Source organism: Calliopsis andreniformis, unplaced genomic scaffold (genome assembly GCF_051401765.1).
Source record: "Calliopsis andreniformis isolate RMS-2024a unplaced genomic scaffold, iyCalAndr_principal scaffold0022, whole genome shotgun sequence".
Lineage (NCBI taxonomy): Eukaryota > Metazoa > Arthropoda > Insecta > Hymenoptera > Andrenidae > Calliopsis > Calliopsis andreniformis.
The window spans coordinates 8359358-8382959 of NW_027480432.1; the positions used below are offsets into that span (position 1 = coordinate 8359358).

General features: G+C 32.6%; 4 protein-coding genes across 6 annotated transcripts; 3 read left to right on the forward strand and 1 right to left on the reverse strand.

Moving 5' to 3' along the window:
• The first annotated feature begins 2923 nt into the window (after positions 1–2923).
• On the forward strand, positions 2924–8854 carry LOC143187002 (uncharacterized). 2 transcript variants are annotated; one of them, XM_076390915.1, is made up of 6 exons: positions 2924–3185; positions 3474–3640; positions 4332–7724; positions 7997–8033; positions 8109–8300; positions 8575–8854. In XM_076390915.1, exons 1-6 carry the CDS (start codon positions 2970–2972, stop codon positions 8602–8604), a joined length of 4035 nt encoding a protein of 1344 aa, XP_076247030.1. In that variant the 5' UTR covers positions 2924–2969; the 3' UTR covers positions 8605–8854. The 2 variants fall into 2 exon arrangements, with proteins under 2 accessions (XP_076247030.1, XP_076247031.1); XM_076390916.1 differs by having other exon boundaries at positions 8605–8854.
• On the forward strand, positions 8479–13020 carry LOC143187005 (inositol-tetrakisphosphate 1-kinase). The gene is given in 6 exon segments (XM_076390923.1): positions 8479–9201; positions 9203–9325; positions 9477–9575; positions 9640–9781; positions 9844–9980; positions 10251–13020. Coding segments are annotated over 6 exon segments (1125 nt in total). The 5' UTR covers positions 8479–9165; the 3' UTR covers positions 10839–13020.
• Positions 11472–15023, reverse strand: Crn (pre-mRNA splicing factor crn). Its single transcript, XM_076390919.1, has 15 exons — positions 15002–15023; positions 14708–14895; positions 14511–14600; positions 14272–14432; positions 13959–14155; positions 13588–13889; positions 13393–13507; positions 13138–13313; positions 12949–13049; positions 12778–12889; positions 12547–12693; positions 12395–12471; positions 12201–12318; positions 11842–12102; positions 11472–11768 (listed from the first exon to the last, which is right to left on the reverse strand). The coding sequence occupies exons 2-15, from the start codon at positions 14741–14743 to the stop codon at positions 11595–11597; spliced, it is 2067 nt and encodes a 688-aa protein (XP_076247034.1). The 5' UTR covers positions 14744–14895; positions 15002–15023; the 3' UTR covers positions 11472–11594.
• A 1021-nt stretch (positions 15024–16044) lies between these two features.
• Bbx (bobby sox) lies at positions 16045–23088 on the forward strand. 2 transcript variants are annotated; one of them, XM_076391008.1, is made up of 8 exons: positions 16045–16730; positions 18803–19003; positions 19198–19653; positions 19743–19930; positions 20024–20146; positions 20228–20335; positions 20412–20752; positions 21103–23088. In XM_076391008.1, exons 1-8 carry the CDS (start codon positions 16704–16706, stop codon positions 21189–21191), a joined length of 1533 nt encoding a protein of 510 aa, XP_076247123.1. In that variant the 5' UTR covers positions 16045–16703; the 3' UTR covers positions 21192–23088. The 2 variants fall into 2 exon arrangements, with proteins under 2 accessions (XP_076247123.1, XP_076247124.1); XM_076391009.1 differs by lacking the exon at positions 16045–16730 and adding an exon at positions 17158–17598.
• Positions 23089–23602: the final 514 nt, after the last annotated feature.

Genomic DNA, 23602 nt, shown 5'->3' on the forward strand with positions numbered 1-23602 from the left:
TAGACTCTTCAGTTTTATGATCTTTTGGGGGGAAAATTGGATCAATTTCTTGGCCAGGGTATGCAGTCGAGGCCTTGATCAATAAGAGAGGGAGGCTGCGTGCAAGCATTGAGGGAACCAATCGTGGCCTCACAGACTGATATCTGCGATGTACTCTTGCTTTTTTTTTATTTTCTTTATTTCTGTCTACATTTCTTCCTTTGTGTTCTAAGTTGCATCAACTTCTGGGTTATCAGCGACTATAAACTATTTTAGAATATTTTGGATTGCTTTGAAAACTTCATGTGGTTTCCTATGTCCTCTTTGTAAACACTATTTTTTAGTAGTGGTTTAAGTTTAAAGGAATTTCAATAATTATTGTAACTTTAGCAGAGGGGTAATATTTTAAAAAGAGTGAAAATTGTGTAAAAGAATAAAAAATTGAAATATAAATTATTGTGTGTTAAATATTCGTAGGATGAAACAAACTTTTATTTAGGCTCCATTTCTTTGGCTTTGTCTTTCAAAATATGCAGATGCATGAAAATCCGCTGTTTAGTAACAAATATGAAAATTAATTATTGAAAATAATTTTTTTTAAGTTAGAATCTTTGTTATATACTTTCATAGAAATTTTCATGTTATTATGCAGTAGATTATTAGTAATCGTAAAAGTAATTGTAAAATATGCTTGACACTCCAAACAGTCTAGAAGTTATATTTATGTCTATAGTAGAAAAAATGTTGAAAGTACTGAAGTAAACGTTGACTTGCTAATTTTATGGAAGAGCAAGTAGTAAATCGTAATCGTCGAAATGACTCACTCTGTGTAATGATCTTGTACATTGATACGTCGACTTTAAAAGACGTGAATTACGTACCGTTGACGTATTGTTATTGATCACGAAGCTCAGTGTATTAAAGTGGGAAGCCTCTTGGAGGATGCACCGACGTCACATATCTCGGTTGTTTCCTGATATAAAAAATACAATGGAATTTTCAGGCTTCGTTTCTGAGAAAATTGGATTTGTATACTTGATTTCGATCATCACTGTGGTGATCATGGATTTTGTGATAAATGACAAACAAGGGTCACAAAAATTAATTGTTGGTTTTCATTAAGTTTGTCGATTTATTGCTTTGTAAGAAACTGTTTTATTATCGAGAAAAAAAATTGTATGCAACATGGTTTTCCAGTATTATTCAAATTTAATACAGGAAAAATTTAATTGATGTATTTTGCAATTTATTTTTGTTAATCTTTTGTTACGTGACATACCTACTCTTAAATTTTCATATTACTTCTGTGTCTTCATTAAATCTACGAAAAAAATACTACTACTACGATAGAAGTTTAATTGGAATGATTTTTATATAACCACTATAGAATTTTTCATTCTTCTACCTTGCACTTAAAATTAAATTAAACTAAATAATTCACAATATTTTAAGAAAGCAAGGTTTCAGTCATTTTGCTTTCATTCAATTCCAGCTAATCCAACGTCCGATTTGAGTACCTTAAGCTGGTTTTACAGTTGTGAGCTTCAGTATATGATGAATATTCTATTAAAAAAGTGTCTACATTGATCAATTGAATAAGAACTAAAGATACTACAGTATTTTGTTGTTTTTTTAAAAGAAGACAAAAATTGATAAGGACCGTTCCATTTGATGAATCCTTCAATTTCGTGAACGACAGCAGGAAAGACAAAGAAGCGGCTCCCTTTAAGGATCGATATTACTACGTATAGATAGTTCTTGGCGTATCCAGGAACGTAGGACGCTCGACGACGTAATGCACGGGTCGGTTTGATTTTCTGCTTGGCTCGAGAAGGAGTTCGAAGCTCTGGGGCAACCACCCCTGCACGAAAGAAATTCATAACTTTATTGTCATCGGTTCTTGAACTTGCGTCTTCGAGCGTACGTTCGTTTTTCTTGCCATTCAGCTATCTCAGTTTTTCCTCTTCATTCTGTACAATTCTTTTTCCATCATTAAATATCGCTCATTTGCTGGAACAATGACACTATGAATTTTAAAAAATTCTATTTTTGAGCTATTATTGTAGAAAAAACGATTATTATACTAAATGATAATATTATTTTTTATACTTTATTTTTTACTTCGTTAATGGGTAAACTCTTTGTTTACAAATGGAGAAAAGAATACAAAGAAGGTATTAATAATTAGGAAATTATTTGTCAGTAGATATTATCATAATTGGAAAAATTGAATACATTATCTTGTTTTTTATAAGATTATTATTTTGGTGTTATGTCACTGTTGCAGCAAATCTACGATATGTATTTTACTTTTTCATGATAATAAGATTAATTATAGCGTGAAGTTAAATATAAAATAATTACTTGATCTAATTTATCATTCATCAGTTCAAAATAGGAAATTAAACTAATTTATTATCGGCGATAATGTTTAATCAAATGAATTGTGTAATGAATCGTGTAACTACAGAAATTGGGGAGATATCGGCATTTTTAACGATGACTAATTATTCACAAAATAAATGATGAAGTTAAACGAAGTGGCAGTGACATTTTAGTAGATGAATTTATGAAGTGAAAAATTGTGCTACAGGACGTTTCAAAATAAGGATTGGGTAATTTCGGGAAAAGAAATCGAAATGTCTTAGTGTGCTTATGTAATTTTTTATTTATTAATTTTCTAATAAAAAGCTGCTCCAATACAAAATATTTATATTCTCTTGATAATTCAATAAAAAAACAACAAGAAAAGAAGCACTTACTATATAAGTATTTTAAATAAATAAGTATATTATAGCAGTACTTTTTCCATTTATAAAATATATGAAGTACTATTGCTATTTTCATTTTAATAAATGAATCATTTCATATTGGGTTCTTTCTTAAGATCATCTGTTATATTGTACTAACAAGAGTACAACTTTTTCTGTTACAGGAAGAAGCACGACGTCCTCGAATACCTAGATCTACGTAACAATCCTCTTCCTTCGATGGCGTCTGATCGGTCGAGGATACACTCTCAATCTACTTACGATTGTTATTGTAAAACTCGCCCGACGACAGCACCTCCGAGAAGTGGAATTCAGACCGACAGGAGCCGTGTCAGGCTTTTAACGTCCAAAAGTTCTCTTTCGAAAACGGAAGCCACCAGAAGCGCGAAAAAAGGGCCATTGACTCCTGCGAGGCTTGTTATCGAAGATCAGCAGGTATATTTGATCGCCCAACTCTCAAAGAGCTTACTTTTGTAACAATAAAAATAATATTTTTATACAATCATTTATGAGAAAATTTTAATCACAGTATTGTTGTACAGTTCACGAATAATGTTTAATTTTTTTCTAATATAATAATTAAATATCAGATAGTTTTAATTATAGTATTCAAGATTAATGTTTAATTTTTTTCCTGATATAATAATTAAATATCAATTTACTTGAACATATCTGAGTCTCTGAATCAAAAATGTATGTAATTATTATTTTCGGTCTTTTTAGCCAGACACTAAAAGATCCACTACAACGCTACCAATTTCTCCAGTGCTCAGTCCAGAGACCTCAGCAGTTCTTGAGGACATGCAAAAATTAGTCAAGGATGCAGAGATCAAAATTAAGGAAATAAACATGCTCAATGATTCTAATCGCGTTCGAAGAGCTGTGACTTTGTGAGTCTTCTCATTTCTTGTAAATATTTCAATTCAGTTTTTCCGCAAGCTTTATTTTAATATTTAACAATCTTTAATTTATTTATGAAAAAAGTTGTCTTTATATTTAAAGTAAAATGTATTTATTCTTGCACATTTTTTACTTAGTCTTACATGAAGAACACGTTACATTATTTAAAATTTCAATAAAAGACGCTATAAAATATTCCATCATAAAAAAAGGAGGAAATAAATTTCTTGTTATTTGTTCTTCACTTTAACATATCGGAGCGGATATTTTTACACTGTCGAACTAAATAAAGAAGGAAGTATTTAAGCTTCATACAATAATAATAAATTAGTCAATTATTTTTCAGTAAATGTTTTCTTAGTAATCCATTAATTTTTATTTCTGTATTAAATAATTGTTTCTAAATAACAGTTCTATTCTAATTTAGACTCTCATTTTTTAAGGCTTTTGGGGAATTTTCTTAAACCGTCATAAAATAGTTTACTGATCTTAAGAAAATTCTTAAAGAAACCTGAAAAAATGAAGAAAAGTATAAATAAAATAAGCGTGTAGGTAAGAATAGCTTTTTAAATTTGATATTAGTCTGATATTGCAGGGTAGAAGGTTAATTATTAATGAGGTTATTTATTCTGTGTTCACTTTCTTCAATAAAAATCGATCTGACCATTTGCATTTTTTGAGGCATCCGGATGAGGCTCCATTGGACGACGAGGACGATCATTTATTATACATCAGGGAGCGGGTGTCGTATAAATTTGAAGAAGCGAACGGCTGGATCGATGCTGGTCACACTCCCTCCAAAAATCAAGAATACTTCACCGAAGGAAGCCTTCCAATAAAATTAAAGAAAATCACTGATTTCTCTGCGCCCAAATTCAAAACATGCCAAGAACACTATAAAGACTTCATGTACCATGGCAATCTTGGTTTACAAAACCTGGGACTTCCCATGCCAGGCGTACCTGAAGTCTCAGAACATGTTCAAGAATTTAGAGATTCTAACGAAACCCATTCTCCAGATCGCGAAAGAAATAAAAAAATGGACAACTTCTCTGTTCGAGTGGGCCCATCGGTGAGCATCCAAAGGGAACTGGTGGCGCAGAATTTGGAGGACATTCATATATCACCAGACCCTTCTTTCGTTCAAGAATGTAACAATGTGGGGACTTACATGATCCAGCATGATTTTTGCTCGAGAAGTTCTCCTACACGCAAAGAAAAAGTGATAAAAATATCAGGAAAAAGTGATAATGTTAAGTGCAGTAGAAAGCCAGTGGCCAAACGTAGGAAAACGATTTTAAAAGAGTTTGATAAAGCTAGTAATAGAGTGAATTGCAAGCGAGATTCAGTGCCAGGTGAAAGGTCAGAAGTTCCAGGTGCGACTAATAATAGTTTAGAGGGAAATAAGAATAGGTCCATCGAGGATATAGAAATGGAAGCTGAATTGGGAACAGAAATAACAGAGCATTCAGGAGATAGAGATTTGGAATCGACAATTTCGAGCGATGTTAGTGGTGACCAAATTGATCATAGTGACCAAAAATTAGAAAAAGAGTCTCTGAAAAAGTCTGGTCATTCTATTTCGAATATTCACCAAGAGACTGAAATAATTAAAGAAGAAATAAAAGAATCGCCGACAAGGTTAGCTTCTGAGACAAAAAGTGGGGTACAGGTACGATTCAGAGAAGAGATTGTAGAAAGAACTGAAGAAAAGAATATACAAAATGGGGAAGCAGCTGAGAAAGAGAATACGAAAACAAAGTCAAAGGCTGTTCAATTCGAGAATTCAAATATTCCAGATAACGATATTGAAGAATTAAAAAGTCCCTCGTTTTTGAAGGAAACTGAAACACTTTGCGATGTCTTACTTCTGAATAAAATGGCGAAGGAAGAGAAAAATAGAAGACAAGAGAAGAAAGTTCAGAAAAAAGAGGCTAAGAAGAATGAACACTATAAAATGATCGATGAACGTTTCGACAGTATTTTAAAGAAATATTGCAACCAGGATGAAGAAACTCCAAAAGCTGACAGCCATCTTGTGTCCTCGATTGTAGACTCTTCAGAGGAGTCAGAGGTCTCAGATAGTTTAGACGATTTATACAATCCTCACATAGAAGAGTTAGATAACGTTCTTCTCTCTTATGACAAAATAATTGATAATGTGGCTCGATCTACGAAAATGATCGACAGATTTCTAACGCGACCTGAAATTAAAGAAATCTGCATGCAAGATGGCGTCTCAGAAACCAGTGAGTCCTCCACTTCAACTCCATTATATAAAAGCAAAGTTGAAGCCAAGAAAAAAAATACTTTATGTAATTTACAAGTTAAACGAAATATTGAGCCAAGATCGAAGGATCCTGTACTTAAAGATCGATCTCTCGCAACGAATAAACGCGCAAATAATAGATGTGATTCTCATACAGCAGTGCAAACAAAAACTGTGAAACCCTCATCAGTTAAAACGTTAACAAACATAAAAGGAAATAATGCTTTTAAAAAAAGGTATATTCCTCCAAATAATTCGGATAAATTCCCTAGACGAAATAATTTAAAATCCCAAAGACACTTTAATATCCCCAAGAAACTAGCAAATGAATCCAGCGAAGACAGCGTGGCTGTCGAAGAGTCTCGACTAAGGCAACTGTGTTTCCAAAAGGAGAGCGATAGCTCGAGCCAGATAACGTTTTCGATAAACACCTTATCAACGAGTTCGGATACCAGGCTGCAAAATATAGATGAAACAAAAACATTAGAAGCTAAGAAAACTGTAGACTTGAAGTCAACTTCAATGCAAGATGATTTGCAAATAATTGGGAAGGAGAATCTTGATTACTCGAAATTGTACAATATGGTGCATTCAGACGTTCTCAAACAAGGATTTGCAGAATCCAAACACACTCCTATCATTGTTGAGCACTTAATCTCTCGTGTCCTCCAAGAAGAAACGCGGTTCATCGAAGATAAAATTAAGAACGCTCTTAATGTGAACCAGATTGTGCCTGCGTTGATGAAGAGTTTGTTAGAAAATTTGCAAAATCTTAAAACACAGAATTTAGAGTTACATATTCCTGAGAATGATGTAGCTTCTGGAGATGCTCATACAATTGAAACTGCTCGTGCAAATTTTGGAAATCTATCAGAGAAGCAATGTCTGCAAATTGAGGAACCCGTGAAGGATGAAAATTGTAACACAGAAAGCATAAAAAGTAATAGAAGAATAATCGAGGAGCCTTCGAACTTCGATCATGAAGAGATTCCTGCAGAGCCAGCTGACACTTCCAAAAGCCAGTCATCAATTAACAAAGAAAATATATCATATTCGAGAAGTGAAAGAACAGATAAAATTAATTCTGATATTGAAGAGTTGAAGGAAGCTTCCAACAAAACCGATCCCACTAAAACTGCAGAAAATAGTGCGCATTTAATGGCAAAAGGGAATGATAACGACAATTTAAGTTCCGCGAAGAGCTATTCAAGCGTCGTCAGTCAGCGACTTGCAAATGAAGAAAACGGAATAGGCAAAGCTGTGAAAAACGACGCAGAACAGTATGCTAATGAGGCTATAAATTTGCATGCGAAAGATGCTGTTTCAGAGGCCACTGATAAGTCATTGACGATAGCAAAAAGTGAAGTTAAGACGGTGCAGCGAGAGGAGCCCACGAATTCGAGACAGAATTTGTTGTCTTCGGCTGAGGGGAAAGAAGAGTTACTAAAAAAGGAAGATAAGTTACTAGAATCGCAACATCCAGTGGTAATAGATCCTGCGCCGTCGAATGATAACGTTCAGCAAGCTTCTTCTTCTGATTCTTTACACGATTGTGCCTCTCTGAAATCTTCACCGAGAGATATTCCTAATATATTTTTAAATACAGAAAAATCTTCACAGAAAGCCAGTGAAGCTGAGGAACTTCCGGAAACGAAGGTAGTCGAGATTGATAGATTGAGAGATCAAAGAGACTCTTATGGTATAATTAATAAAGAAAAGATTTTGTCAGATTTGTATGAAGATGTACATAAAAAACTCTCTATAAAAGACACGAATTGCTTGAGCGCTGCTGATCAAAATTACAGGTAAGAAAATGGCGGAATTCAGAACATAATGGATTTGCTTATTCTCTTCTTTCTCTTCTTTTTACAAATATAAATTCTACTGTCCTAAAAAGTCTAAATTCTTCTTAAATCTAAATCTAAATTCTTTTAGATTAATCTCAGACCTCAAAATTAAGGCCTTATTTCAAATTGTTTAAAAATGTGATGTAGGTTATTTTTCCTTACAGCCACAGATTTATTCCTAAAACTTCATTTTTCTTCATTAGTAAGATTACGTTTTTTTTTTGTTACAGATTCTCTAAAAGTATATCTACAATAGAATCCAATAAAGTAAGGAGACTTAAAGTTCTCTTCCTTCTTTCATTAACAACACTTTTTCTATTAATTATATTTCTTTATTGTTAGTGTGAGACACAGTCGGATATTTCACATTCTGATGGGGAATTGTACATGTTAAGCTCTGGTTCTTACTCGCTTGGAGAAGTTCGAATGTCAAAGAAAAATCGTTCTGACGGGGAAACTACAAATCCTTGTGACGACAGTATTACGATTTTTGTCACGAAAGAAATGTTAACTTCTTGGAACGAGTCCTCCAAGGTAAACAAATACGCGATTCCAATGCTGATCTCATTTGCCGAATCGATTAACTCAAAACAAAAAAATTTATATTTGTATAAAGTATATAAACTTGCGTATCAATTAAATGCTTTGACACTAAAATTTAAAAAAAGTCAGATGTGAAGTTAATCACTTTGGCCCAAGAACTCGTATGTACATATTTACTTACTATTGCTAAAATAATTATAATAATTAATTCCAAGTAAAACTTTTTTCAAATAAATCTACACTTTCTTTATTTTTGAATTTTTAGTCGTTGATACAAAGCATAGGTCAAATTTAGGGTTGCTGATTTGACGAGAAGCGCGCTATTTGGAATGCATCAATGGAGAAGTGTATGCAATTATTGCAATTGAAGATGCAACGGCGGTGACATGTTCTGTAATAATTGTGCTTCCAAAGGAATAGTAAAAATGCTTAGTAATACCGTTGCGATGCTGTAAATATAATTATATGTAATTACGCCATGTACTTGAATATTGATGAGTGTTGTGTAATTAAGCATAAATAATAAAGCCATTCGTAGAATGTGATCGTCGTTGGTATATCGTTAACCTGTGATCGTTTAACGCATTATTTAAGAATAATTAAGAGAATTCTGTTCGTGCATGAAACTTCGTCGCAACAAAATTGACACGTTTTGAAAAGAAACGTTTAAAAATGTACGAACGCGAGAAGAACGCAGTAGTAACGTGGAAGATGTTTTTTTAAAAATGACTCAAACATAACCTCACTTTTCGGCGAAAGTATGATAGAACTTGGCATAAGATACTCGTAGGAGATGTGTTAGTGAAGTATTGTTCATTCGAGAAGTTCGTTTAAATAATGTACCACATAAGCTTTAATGGATAAAAATCATATTGGATATAAAGATATAGTGAGAGCGCAAAAAAATGTGCGACAAGTATGTCATTGGTTACTGGATATCCGAAAAAAAGCGACAGAAGTTTAATTGGAATGATTTTTATAATATTTGCGAGTCTGAAGGGTTTCTACTGAAAATGGTAAATAATTATCTTATTACTTCTTATCGTAACTAAATGCTCGAGCTGTGTGAAACATTATGGTGCTGTAAGGTTATGTGTTTGCCATATAGATTTTTATTCATACTTGATTTTATAAATATACATGTAATACTAAATATATTGCTTTCAGATTGACATAAACTCTGATCTTGAACCTCAGGGACCATTTCATGTTTTTATACAGAAACTAACGGATAAATTAGCGCATGCAGAAAATGGTGATCAAAATGTATGATAAAATTTTTTATGTCCACTGAAATTGGGGCTGTTTTAATCGTTCATTTTTATTTCAGGCCAAAGCAATTATGTCGCGAATTCAAGAATACCTATGCAGACATCCTGAAGTAATAGTTATCGACCCTTTGGACAATATTAAGATTTTAATCAATCGTTACAAGTCGTATGAAATGATGCAAGAACATGTACAATTTAATGGTAAGTAGAAGACTATGGTGACTGATAGAATTTCAATACTAGCAAATACTTGATTGTTTCAGATGTATTTACTCCGAAGTTTGTAGAAATTAAAAGTAAAAGTACTGTTGAGAATATATCACTGTTAAAAATGGCAAATATTAAGTTTCCATTTCTTTGCAAACCACTTATTGCTCAGGGTTCCAGTGATGCGCACAAGGTATCTGTCAAATATTGTTTTATATTATACAAATTCTTCCAAAACTGGTTGCACAAGCAGAAAGCAAAAAAGTAAATAAAAAATGTAGAATAAAATTTATTCATATTGTGGCTTATTATCAAGAAAATTAAGTTAGAATTACAAGAAAATTTTATTCTATATTTTTAACTTATTATTTCATGTAGAATCATCATTTATTCGTTTGTACTACCAGGTCTGGGATACTCTGTATGTCACATTGACAAACTTTTATAAAATACTTATTTTCAGATGATGATAATTTTTAACGAGCAAGGCTTGAATGATTGTCTGCCACCATGCGTGGCCCAGGAGTTTATTAATCATAATGCAATTGTTTATAAAATATATATAGTCGGTGAACATTTCCATATAGTTGAAAGGCCCAGTTTCAAAAATTTTTATGAAGAAGACTGTACCGCGTTAAACACAATATTTTTCAATTCACTTGATATATTTAAGAGTGGTTCTAGACCTAAATGGTCTATTTTATCAGAGGAAGACATTCCATTGACGGTGAAACCGAAACAAGAGACAGTAGAAAAGATCGTAAAAAAGATTACAAAACTCTTCGGTCTTCTCTTGATCGGTGTTGATGTCGTTATCGAAAATCATACTGGGAAATACGCCATTATAGATGTAAATGTGTTCCCTGGGTATGTTGGTTATCCAAACTTTTTCGAGCAGTTGATAGGCTGCATTAAAAAGTTGTTGGATGAACGAAGAGATTCACAACAAAATTCTAAAGTTTATACGTTAAAAAAGTGCTTGAGCGATGATTTAGATTCCGGTTTTGAAAGTGATGAAAAGAAAAAATGTTCTACAAAAATAAATAAATAAATAATACAAATATCAAGTAAATTAACAAAATGGATAACTATATCAAACTGATATCCCGGTTCACTACATTGCAAGAAGTACAAAGAAGTATAGTTTAAAAATATTGATACACTCCTTTTATAACAGCTTGATCCATTCTTATCTTCGAACAAAATGCTGTAAAGTGTATCAGATCTGCATTTTATAAAGAAAAATTCTTTTCTACGTTTTGGTTTATTTTTTTATCGCGTATAATTATCATAGAAAGAGATTAACTTCGTTTATTATCTACATCGAAATTTTATAATAGATTACACCATTGCGTTAAGAAACGCATAACTGCCAAAAAATACTTTTCACGTGAATATTGCATTCGCAATGTTTAAAAAACAAAAAAAAATTGTGGGAATTTATGTATGTAAAGTGAATTTACATTTTTCATAGTGAAGTATAAAAAGTGTACATCAAAATTAGTATAAAAACATTAAAAATACATGATAACAAAGTTATTAAGTAATGTAATATATATTTTTTTATTTAATTAATCCCTAGTTTAAGTATATTACATGTAATTCATTTCATTACAAGTGTATAAAGGTTTTATGAGTACAAACATTTACTTATAAGAAGTATAAAAATAGAATACTGCTCATGGAATTTTTTCAATCGTTCTTATTTCAAATTTAACACACGTTTATTTCTTTATGTACAAAATGGAGAAGGAAAATATTTACAGTCGAAGAACGTACTCTTCATGATTAAACGAACAATTACAATTTAACTACTCGATTCTGATAGAGTACTGCTTGTGGCCTGATTATTTTCGTTCTTTTCACTATGTTCCTTTTGTTTCATCCAAGCTTTAGCAGACGCCAAAAATTTAAGATTCGGCCTCTGAGATTCGTCTTCTGGGAAAACAAAATCGAATACTTCTTCCCATCCATCGTCGCTCTGAAAACGAAGAAAGTTAACGTAAAAAGTACAGGTAAAACAAATTTAATAATTTAATAGTCAATTTATTTACCCCGTCTTCGCCCACAATACGTCTTCTCCGTTTAATTCTTCGAGGCATTTTCTCCATAATTTTAGCACGAGTTTCGTCATCCCCTTTTTCGTTTTCGAAATCTCTCCATGCTTCTAAAAGCAGTGCTCTACTTTCCTTATCACCGCTCGATCTAAGTGCATCGTTTCCACGTTCAAAGATCCTTCTTGCCAAAACAACGTTATCAATGCCATCCTCTAACACTGTATTGGCCAATTCAAATTTAGCATACGCAATCCAGACCTAAAAAATATATTTCATATATAATAATAGAATATGAGAAATCGCTACACTTGTGCAGATTTATTTCTACTGTTTTTTTATACGAATTTTAAACTTACTTTCACGTGAAGAGTACGTTCTAATAGCCTTTCGAATAATTGTCTAGCATTTTCAGTTTCGTCTTGCGCTATCTCGAAATCAATGTACGATTTCCATAAAAGTTCAGGCATGTCTAATCTACAAGTTTAAAGTAGGAATATAATGAGTGTAAACTGTGTACCAACGACATACATATTTATTTCGAATATCTTACCTTGGTTGCGATATAGCTAATTCGTAAATAGCTCGTGCGCGTTCTACGTCTCCTAAAAGTGTTTCTAGCTCTGCAAACTACGTAGAAAAATATTAACAGATACATATCAACTAGAAAATTAGTAATGAATAAATCAATTTTGTTTTACATACTTTCATCCACGTAGTGCAGTTTTCTGGGCCAAATTCGAGGAACTTTTCGTACAAAATTCTGCATCTGTCAAATTCTCTCAGCTGTATTTCCAAATCGATATATCCACGATATAATTTGTCTCTAGGACAGATACCCAGTGCCATACCCTAGAATTTTGCGAAATAAAGTAAATCGTATTGGAGAAAGTAGTTGAGTTTGATGAAATGAGCAGTTTTTAATAGAATACTTACTAATGTCTTCCTAGCTGCCGTTAAATTTTTCTGTCTTATTTCGAAATATGCATAAAGCAACCAAATCTTTGAAAAGGTGAAATGTTTGTGAGGAATTAACTCTAAACACGCCCTGTAAAATTATATGTATATGAGTGAATATATTACAGTACTTAAGAAAGTATTAATTACCTGTAGACCTGCCGACATCTTTCCATGTCTTCAGTATCGAGTTCTTCAAAGAGAGCATAATTTATCCAAAGATATATGTATCTTCTCCAAAACTGTTTTTCCTAGAAGTGTATGTTAAATTTATAACATCTTACAACATGTAAAACAATGTGCTAGAAATACGATACGTGAAATATCTTTATTACTCACTTTTGTTGGAGGAACATTAGCTATGGCGCGTTCGTAAGTTTCTCTAATAACATCTACGTTTCCTTCTGATTCTACTAATCTCAAATAGTCAAACCAAGCGTCATAATTAGAAGGGTTTTCTTTCACTTCTTGTTCGTATTGGTATTTCCTTTTGCTTACAATCACGTCTTCAATACCTGTAAGCAGAGGTATTAATTGTATGTACTATGTGTGAATATTGTGAAATATTATCTTTTTTATACTAAAATATAGTACCTGAACGATCTCCATATTTCTTCTCGTGTATAGTATATGCTTTATAAATTTCTTGTGTTTTTTCTTTCGGGATATGATCTAATGCATACTTGTAAATTACTCTAGCTCGATCATGCTGAAATAAAAAGAATCATTTAAATAGACAGTATAATAAACATTTGAAATGTAAATAACGTAACTTCTTTTACTACTTACTTCTCTTTGTCCTTCTTCAAACTTTGCAAAGGCAATAAATAGTTTTTCGTCTAAATTCTCGTCACCGAAAAAATTAATAGCTCTTTCATAGACGTTGCGAGCTCCATTTATGAATCCATTAGACTCTTCAAACCGTGCATACTTTATCCAATGCTTAACATCGGGATGTACCATAACAAAACGTTCATAAATTTGTCTAGCTCTTTGTATTTCTTTGTATCTCAATTCAAACTTAATATAAGTTTGCCAGGCTTGTTCATCAGGTTCCCATTCCATCCATCTCTCAAATACTTGACGTGCTCCTAAAATAATTTTTCAATTAATATTTATTTTACGCAGCATTCTCAGTTCCTGAAAAAACAAAAGTTTACCAGCAATATTTTCTAGCATCTCTTCCATGTAAGTGTATTTGTACCAAAATTGATTTGCTCTAGGTAATATAGTAACAGCACGATCCCATAAATTTCTGGCATGATTCACCTGCCGATTTCGCATTTCCATCTCTGTGTATTTCAGCCATAATGTAATATTTCTGTGATCAACATCTAATGCTCGTTCATATATGGACCTGTGATTCAAGATAAAAGTTTTCTATTAATTTTGCAAATCTGTTAAGTTCTACCGATGAAAAGTTAATTCATATGATATTTAGGTTTAAATACAATAATCAATTGTGTATCATACCGTGCTCTTTGTATTTGTTTCTGACTTTCCTCCCACTGTGCATATTTTATCCAGTTCGAAATAACCATACGATTTTTACGAATGTTGTCTTCGAAAGCTTTGCGTTTTCTGTGTTGATAATCGGCTAACTCATGAGGATCAGAGATTTTTTGTTTTGGTGGCTAAAAAATGATGTACTTATAATTATCATGTCCACGTAACAAAGTTTCAAACAAGTATTGATTAGAAAATATTCTCACCGGTGGTAAGATCTCCAGATCTCTCTCTTTGGCTTCTCGCAAAAGCTGCTCTGCTGTTATTTGAATTTCAGCAGGCGCTTTATTCTTGACCTATAAAACAATTCAGATTAAGATTAAGATTAGTATCATTTACATTCTAATAGTAAAATTCAGAAGTTATACACAGAAATTATATAGGAAGGAACAACATTGCATACCTTTGCCACTTTTGGCATCTTCTGTGATTTCTCCATTGTGGTATATTAAATTTTAACTAAATATGAAATTGTATTCGAAGTCTCAGTTATAAATGTGATAAAAAAACGCAAAATATTTCATACTCTTGTCTATAGTTCTACTTCAATCTCCACATTTTCATCAAAATAAAGCTTACAGTTGAAGCAACCTATGGGTGAAATGACATAATACTATTTACTATCACTATTTTAATTCACGCATGAACAGATATTTTTAACTATTAAAGAATTTTATGATAAACAGACAAAACATACAGGTTAAAAGCAACGCTTCACACATTAATTCCCATTTGGGATGTTTGCATGCACAACTTATAAGAATATCGTCGGTAAAGAAGGTATCTATACCTAAAGAAATTAATAATTCCGACCTCTAGAGGACTAAAATACAACTGCATAAGCCATGAATTTTTTTGTCGGTAAATTAGTATGTTACCATTTTTCTATCACGGTCAACGCTATCGGAATTATATAAGACAAAAAAAGAAGAAAAAATAAAATGTCATCTAGCAAAAAGTTCATAAATACTTTATTAAGTAGTTACAAGAAAAATATGAGACGTGATACAAATCTGGTGTTGATTAAATTTATTTATTGTAAATTCAACTTGCACGAAATGCAAAGATAACATTGTATATAATAGATTGTTATTAATTTAGATGACATAAAGGTTTCATCAAATGCATAAATAGACGATTTTGATACAGAATATTAAGTTCACAATATAGTTCATGAGCTTCACTAATGGATGGCGATAGTAGATCGATTAAGGACGACGTAAAAAATTTATAACATGTATGGAATTACAATTACATTTCCTTAACAATAAATACTATTATTCGTTAAACAGGAATGTTATTAAAGCAAGAAGAACATATCATGAATTAAAATTATATCAACAGTTTCCAAATAACGACGAGGAATACCTTAACTGCTTTGACCTTGAAGAAGTTAATATCAAATCAATTTTAGGGAAGGGGCATCTTTACTAATATCTTCCGTTTGTATATACATATTAGTATAACACGAATCGTCAGTTCTGCATCATAAATACTACATTTCGTCATATCTCATAGTTATTTCGCGCTGATCGTTCCTTGTGATCCATTACCAACTACCTTCTCACTGTACAGTCATATCACAAATTTTCCCCCATATTCCCACCAATAATTACTCAACAAATTTCCAACAAATATTCAATTTCTGACTTAAAATCAATACACTACAATCGTAAATAAAACATTACACACATTTTATTTCTCTTCAACTATTTTAATCTATTATTTCCAAATAATCACAATATCGGAATTTGAACGATAAAATTCTCCCTAGTAATTTTCACCCAATCCCATTGCCTACCCTGGCATCACCTGCACCCGCGAACTTCGCATTCTTTCAAACCCAACCTTCACAACCCCAGAAACGCACGAACGTTCCATACACCTTTTCCCTTAAATCCACGCGAATCGAGACGAAGAATTCGATCCCAGCCGAAAGCCCAAAAAATTCCTATCTCATCAGCGCTACCTATTCAGTCACTCAACGAACGTAATACCATCGAAGTGAAACAGCCGCGTAACTGGTTTCGATAGTGACGTCCTTAGGTCCGTGACGTTTGCAGGAACGTTTAGTCGCAGCCACGGGATCGTTAGGAAAACAGGAATCGCGATTCGAGCTGTGTTAAGTTATACCATTCCCGAAGCGTCTGAAACGCCAGATTCCAAATCGTTACCCGTCTCGAGAATCTTCTTTCACGTGGGCACGAGAAAACAAACCGTCGATGAACGCATCGGCGCGCGAGAGAGACGGAAGCGTTCGCGCGAGGAGGATAGGTTAATTCGCGGACAGAAAAGAGCTAGAGAAAGAAAGGCTGACGCGGAGGGAAAGAGAGGGCGGCCAGTGGCGAAGCTTTATCTTTATTATGCGCTGCTGAGTGAATTGTCAAGTGAAATCAGAAATGGCTGCCAACGAGCAACAACGCAAGGTGAGTAGGGAGAAACAGATCCGATTTTTCTTCACTCGAAAACGATTTTCCATCGCGTCGCGAGCAACAGCCCGTCCTCGACGCTTCCCGCGAGCAATCGTCTAATTCCGAATCGTCGAACGCGCTACGAAATCGCGACGATTCCGAGTGAAAAACCGAGGCCCACAGGACTGCCTTGGGACTGGCCGTGCACCTGAAAAGAAACAGCACTCGGGAATTTCGCTGTGCCCCGAGAAAATCTTCGACAGTCGAAAGGGACGTCGGGGCAGAAACAGCTAGAAAATATCGTCCCTCCGCGGGGACAGGAATCGTTCGAAGAGACGTCCCACTTCATTCAAATATCTGCCAGATCATCGACGCACCGAGGCCCACAGATTTACTTATACGCTGTATTTACATTCGAGCAGCTGTCAGTGGACGGTCGCGAAGGTGTCAGAAAATTTCGCGGAAAACCCGCGACGTCTGTTCCTCCTCCACCCTCGGTCTTTCTATTAGACTTGTGTTAGAAAATCGGAGAAAATGATGCGAGAACAGTCGCGCGAGTTTGACAGGGACTGTTTTTCGCGAGCAAAACACTGGACGTGAAACGGCGTTAATGAAAGCGACGTATGACAGCCGATGCACTGGCGATTTTGTGTTTTGGCGTTTGTCGTGTGGTTCGCGATCTTGATCGAATTTTTGGCGGAGATAAAAGGGAGGCGAATGGAGGAGAATCGGGCTCGTTCGGTGGAAATTATCCTGGACTTTGTGCGCTCGAAATAATTAGGTAGAGCACGGAAATTAACATATGCCTGTTGACGACAGAGGATATCTGTGCCTTCGTTTTCGACGAGATCGACTGCTCGACGTCGCTGGGGATTTTTAAATGGTACTTTATCATCGTCCGCGCAATTACGAGATATTTCGGGCGAGTCTTTGCTTCTGACATTGAATTTTACTAATTCGAGCGTTCCGTGGATCTCATCGTAAATAGACACGATTTTCCTCGAACGTTTCTCTATGGAACGAAGGATCTTTTCGGGAAAAGTTTACTCGTTTGTTTCTTTTATTTGTTTTTTTTCTTGAGCCTCGTGAAGCTAGTATGTTTTCTTTTGTGGACGATTTATGGGCGATACGATTTGCGTTTGATTTCACAACGTTATACACGAAACTATAAATTTAATGTATTTGTAATACGTTGTTTCGCAATGAAAGTTGAGTTATCGGTAAGGTAAAAATATTGAAAAGATAAGGACATACAACAGGAAAGAGTGTTTTCGTATAAAACTAATATTTTTCTTTTATTTCTCGGGGACCTTTGTGTGTTGCGTGTGCATCGTGTATGTGCACGGCCCTCCGTCATGTCGGTTCACACTTGCAATTTCTGATTACTTGTATAACGTTTAATTAAGCGTCGAGGTGAATAAAGCAGCACTTGAAGCATGGGAAATATTTTAAGAATTTAATGAAATTTAATTGCCTTTGTTACAATACATTTTTTATTTAGAAGATTGTTATTCTATAATGTTTCTGTTTAATTAAACCACCTTTCATGTAGATATTAAAGACTTACATAAATCTTTTTAGCAGATATTCAAATTACAAAACATGTTTACTGTAAAAACTCGTATTCACATTTGCTAATTTTCATAAATGTTCTTTTAGTTAATTGTTAGTTGATATAGGAACTTCAAACTAATTCTTTAAATAGTAACATGCAACATGGTACATTGAAGCATAGTTTTTAAATTATGTCTGATAGAAATAATAGGTTTTAATGGATTATCTTTATATATGAACATACAAGTAAGCATGTGACCTTAGAAACTGTCAAGGTATGTGATTTTAAGGCTTCAGAAGTGTGCTGTAACATGATTCTATATTGTTTAAACACGAAAATTTCTGAAAAACATTTCCTTATATTAAGTAATTTTTAAGTATTTTAACTGCAAAGTCTTTTAGAATTTTGCCATACAATTGATTGTAATTTTAAAGTAAAAACTATATTTTTATTCCTTATCTCCTTTAAGTATTTTTGTTATTAACATATTTATACTTGGTAGTATTTACTAAGATTATATATTCATAAATAGGAACCACGGGAGTTAAGAGAACCAGCCCACCATGCAAGGAGACCAATGAATGCATTTCTTATTTTTTGTAAACGACATCGTGGTTCAGTGCGATCTGGTTTCCCTCATTTAGAAAATCGAGCAGTCACAAGGGTTCTTGGAGAATGGTGGGCTACCCTTCATCCCGATCAGAAACGTTCATATACAAATCTTGCACAGGAGGTAAATGATACATGCAATAAAAACAGTGACTGTCATGCTTCTAATTATATAGCAGATGTAATTTGATACTATGAATAGAGCAGTTTGAAGTAATTTCCTATATTCTTAGTTCTGTGACATGTTTATCTTTCAAAATTTATTATGAATGTAAAATTCATAATAATTTTAAAAAATGATCTCGGTTTGTGTTTCAGTACAAAGATGCATTCTTAAATGCAAACCCTGACTTTAAATGGTATAAATTGCCAGCACCTCCTTTGCGTACTTTGAATACTAGGCCTACAAACAAAAAGGCAGAAACTAACTCGACCGAGCAACCTGTACAGAATGTTAAATCAGACAGTGAGTCTTCCGATTATTCGAAATCTGAAAAGCAAGATGGACAATCAATTCAGCCAGGCAAATTAGCCGATGAATCCCAGATCGGTGGTCTTAGTTCTTTGTTTACTCCTCAGAAGATACAAGTAAAAGATGAGCAAACAAATGTTAATGGTTCTGTGATTGATAATGATAATGATGTTCCAAAACCTCCTAAGAAAAAATATTTAGATGTACCTTTTTCACCTGAATATAAGAGAGAATGTAAAGCTGATTTATTTGATGCAAAGAAAAGGAAAAGGACTGAATCTAATAATAATGAGCATCAATACGTAAGGGACTTTCCTCCTTTTCCATAATTTAACTATTTACTATTTTTTATTTATTTTAACTAAGATATAACATGAATAATTAAATTTAGGATACGGAAGAGGAAAAAGCAGAGATAAATAATTTTTTAGCTACAAATATGCCTTCAGAGGAAACTAATTTTAGAAGCGAACGAACATGCAAAGGATTACGTTATCAAAAGTTTCTTGCTGAACAAATGAAAAACATTGGTGTATCAGGTCAACAACCTAAACGAAGACGACAAACTGGAAACCGTAGGTAAATATTTATGACAGTTTACAAAAGCTAGTGTGAAAGATGAGTTTGTTATTTATACTATAAACTATTTTAAAAAATATTCTTTTTTTTTAGCACTGATGGACAGACGAGTGAAAGAAGAAATTCTATTTCATCAAATGTTAGTGAAAAAACTGATTCCTTGAGTAGTGAAGGTGGAAACAGTTCACGTGGTGAATTAGAACATCTTGTAGAAAGGTAATTTAATTTCTATAATTATAATTGATATTTTTTATCATATGTTTGTTATAACATAATTAACATGAATATCACATAAAGTGCTGAAGGAAATATTGAAGCTTCAAAACCAGAGGAAACAGAAACTGAAGGAGCAGAAGGACAAGTAGATTTTGGACCTTGGACTGCTCGTAAAAGATTTCGAGCTGAGTAAGTTACACTATTTTCATTTAAAAGTACTATGCAATGAAAATATATTATTTTCATGCGATATTTTCTTGTATAGGGATTTTAATTTAGAAAAGAAAATCGAAGCGTTACCATCCTTAAGTTTAGAAGAATTTCAGGAAAAGAAAAAACAGCAACGTACGAAAAAGAAGAAAATCGTACAAAAAATAACGTCAATTTCAAATAATAAAAGGCATCAGAATGATTCTGCTATCAGTGATCAAACGATCAGTCAAAATAATCGAAAATTGTCCCAATTAGAACGTGAAAATTCAGAAGACGCTGAAAAAGGTCTTCTCGTTGGAAGTCAAAAAAGAAAAGCGCGAAAGCAGAGTATTACACGTAATGCAGCAGCTACAAATGATTCCAAACAAATTGACATAGATGAACCTGATAAATGTAAGTATAAATGCTTTTTATATCCGTTAATTTATTATTTCATATGATCATAGCTAATATAATACCAAATTTTATGAGTTAAAATATAATTTATACTTTCTCATAGAAAAAAAGAAACTATATCGAGCTTTTCTATATACGTTTCCAAAATTTGTTCATAGTTTTTATTAAAAATATTAATTTTATATTGTTTAGATATAAATAATAAAAACGCAAGTTTATGTTTTTGTTTGAGATACGAAGTATTCGTGACTTTAGTATCGGTTATTTATATTTTAATTCATGCATTTGAAGTATTTTGTAAGCATATGTTTTTGAATAAGTTTAATTATTTGTATAAATATTAATAGCGTGGTGTGCGTCGCCGGACTTAGAAGCACTGGCATGTCTTGCAGCAGTTGCCGCCAACAGAACAAAGCTTACCAAAAATAATGCATAAGAGATATATTTTTCAATACTTAGCAGTCGTTCGCGATATGGACTTGCACTATACAAAACCAAAACGTTATACATTCATTTCTAGATATAATTTCTAATTAGTGAAAATTACTGAAAATAATTGCTTTAATTACTGTTAAAGAAGATAAAAATAATAACGTTTCAAATTGATCAAAAAATGTATCGCGTTATTATCGTTAATATCTATGTCGTTAATCGCTGTTAATATGAATATTAATATTATGACTGCTATATGATTATTTCATCATTCAATACGTAAAGATATTTCTTTTATGTTGCATAAATGTCCCACGGACGTGGTCAATGAGAAAATAGTTTTTTGTATAGTTTGTTAACAGAATAATCTTGTTACTATTATATACTTGATGAAAAATTCTAGTTTTCACTTTGCGTTGCGTGTAGTTATTAAAATATTGCGTCAAACATTCTATACTTGTTAATAAACACCTGCAGTGCAGATGATAGCCATTTTATCTAACTTCGAAAAGAAATGCCCGTATATTAATATTCATTGGGAAATTTGTGCAACTTCCGACGAAGGATGTAGAATAGTCTTGTGAGACCTGACTAGGTAAATATTCGATGAAGGAAATGAACTGTGGTCCATGCAGTAGGGAAAATCATTAGTCAGTGCATATTGCAAGGATTTGACTATACAAGTGAATTTTTTTAACATAAAAATTTTATAAATGCGATCGAGAGGTAACAGCAAAAGTAACTGAGCCGTGAACCTTAACAAAGATGTTGAGCAGGGCATTTTATCATATCTATGTGTAGTAATGATAACACATAATAATTGCAAAGTCACTTGTTACTATTTTTATTATTATCATTGGCATACGTTTTATCTATATTTCATTATGTTCTGTAAACATTTTATGTACATAGAAATAGGTGCAGTATTATGGAAGATATCCTTCATGATCTGAATATCAAAAAAGGATATAATCAAAATATACATGTATAAATATATTATATATACATATAGATATATTTATACACACATCCAAGACCACTGTTTATACGTTATTTGCGTGCGTACATGTAAACATACGTGATTAGTGTAATTTATGTAAAACGAAAACTGTAAATTTCATTATTAGAGAAAGTTCATGTACCAGGAGGCGTATGTGTACGTGTATGTATGTAATTTGATAAGACTACGTATATATATATAAATGTATATTTATAATATTTATATCAACTAATCTATTATTTTAGTATTAAGACCATGAAAACGCGATTCTGTGCTCTGTTCGAGAAAGTAAGGGACTGTCTGTGATTTTGGCTAAAAGAGTTTTTAATATTTTATATTTTTCTATTGATTTTTTCTCCTTTTCTTTCTCACTTTTTTAATTTCATCGATGTTTAACTCCAAACATTGTTAGTGAAATAATAGGAACGACTAAATAATGTTAGTAAATTCCTCTGTAATATGAAATATGAGTATACTGATTATATTTCAAATGTGCCTTGAAGAGATATGAACATAGATAGTAAACAATGACCAACAATATATTTTTTCGATTCATTTCATAATTCTAAATGTTTTTTCGGCTTTTACATTTATACCTTCCACATTGTTTAACTGTGGTTATGGTACACACTATAGCGAGGCTTTGCGGCCAGCGTCCGACTATTTGAAATTATTCAAAGAAAAAATCAAGGGAAAGTGTTTCGAATTTTACTGCACAAACATCTATGTACCTAGCTTTAACAAAAAAATATAATTTACACAAACATATATATATTGTATGATATATGTATGTGTATATGTATATACGCCTATAAATGCTTTGTACACATATACATATATACATATGTACTTGTAATATATTGTATACCATTTATATGAATAATAAAGATATAATATTTTGATGTAATCTCGAAGTTGTTTGATTATACTTCGCTGATATAAAGTTATCTTATTAAAAAAAGTATACCAATAAAATACTGTTGAATCATTTACTAAATTGATTTTTTCAATCTACGTTTGATACATGTTGATGACAAAATCATATCGGTATAACGAGCATAAGTAAATTATGCAAATATTCAGATAGTTAAGTATATTTGTGTTGCTATCGTCAGTTTCCAAAAATATATTATGATGCTAATATCTCATTTTGTTTGTGTATACATATATGTAAATTGCTTTATAGGCTATATGATTTAGATACTGGGATCAAATTGAAAATCACGCGGACATCATTAAACATTTTTATTTCTAGAGAAAATTGTTCTACTATTATTATTACTTCAACAGCAAAAGTTATTGCCGACTTATTACACATTTTACATTTTTAAGAAAATTCGATATATTTCTAAAAATATTAGAATTATTCAATTAATAAATAACTGAATTAAAAAGAAAAGCGAACAACGGTACTT

Excerpts from the sequence above, each read along its gene's own strand:
- Bbx (XM_076391008.1), top strand. The coding sequence starts at position 16,704 with ATGGCTGCCAACGAGCAACAACGCAAG. Across the intron at positions 16,731-18,802 it reads CCAACGAGCAACAACGCAAG|GAACCACGGGAGTTAAGAGA; the intron begins GTGAGTAGGGAG and ends ATTCATAAATAG. Across the intron at positions 19,654-19,742 it reads ATAATAATGAGCATCAATAC|GATACGGAAGAGGAAAAAGC; the intron begins GTAAGGGACTTT and ends AATTAAATTTAG.
- LOC143187002 (XM_076390915.1), top strand. The coding sequence starts at position 2,970 with ATGGCGTCTGATCGGTCGAGGATACACTCTCAATCTACTTACGATTGT. Across the intron at positions 3,186-3,473 it reads TTGTTATCGAAGATCAGCAG|CCAGACACTAAAAGATCCAC; the intron begins GTATATTTGATC and ends CGGTCTTTTTAG. Across the intron at positions 8,034-8,108 it reads CTACAATAGAATCCAATAAA|TGTGAGACACAGTCGGATAT; the intron begins GTAAGGAGACTT and ends CTTTATTGTTAG.
- Crn (XM_076390919.1), bottom strand. The coding sequence starts at position 14,743 with ATGGAGAAATCACAGAAGATGCCAAAAGTGGCAAAG. Across the intron at positions 12,890-12,948 it reads AGATGTCGGCAGGTCTACAG|GGCGTGTTTAGAGTTAATTC; the intron begins GTAATTAATACT and ends ATAATTTTACAG. Across the intron at positions 11,769-11,841 it reads GTATTGTGGGCGAAGACGGG|AGCGACGATGGATGGGAAGA; the intron begins GTAAATAAATTG and ends CTTCGTTTTCAG.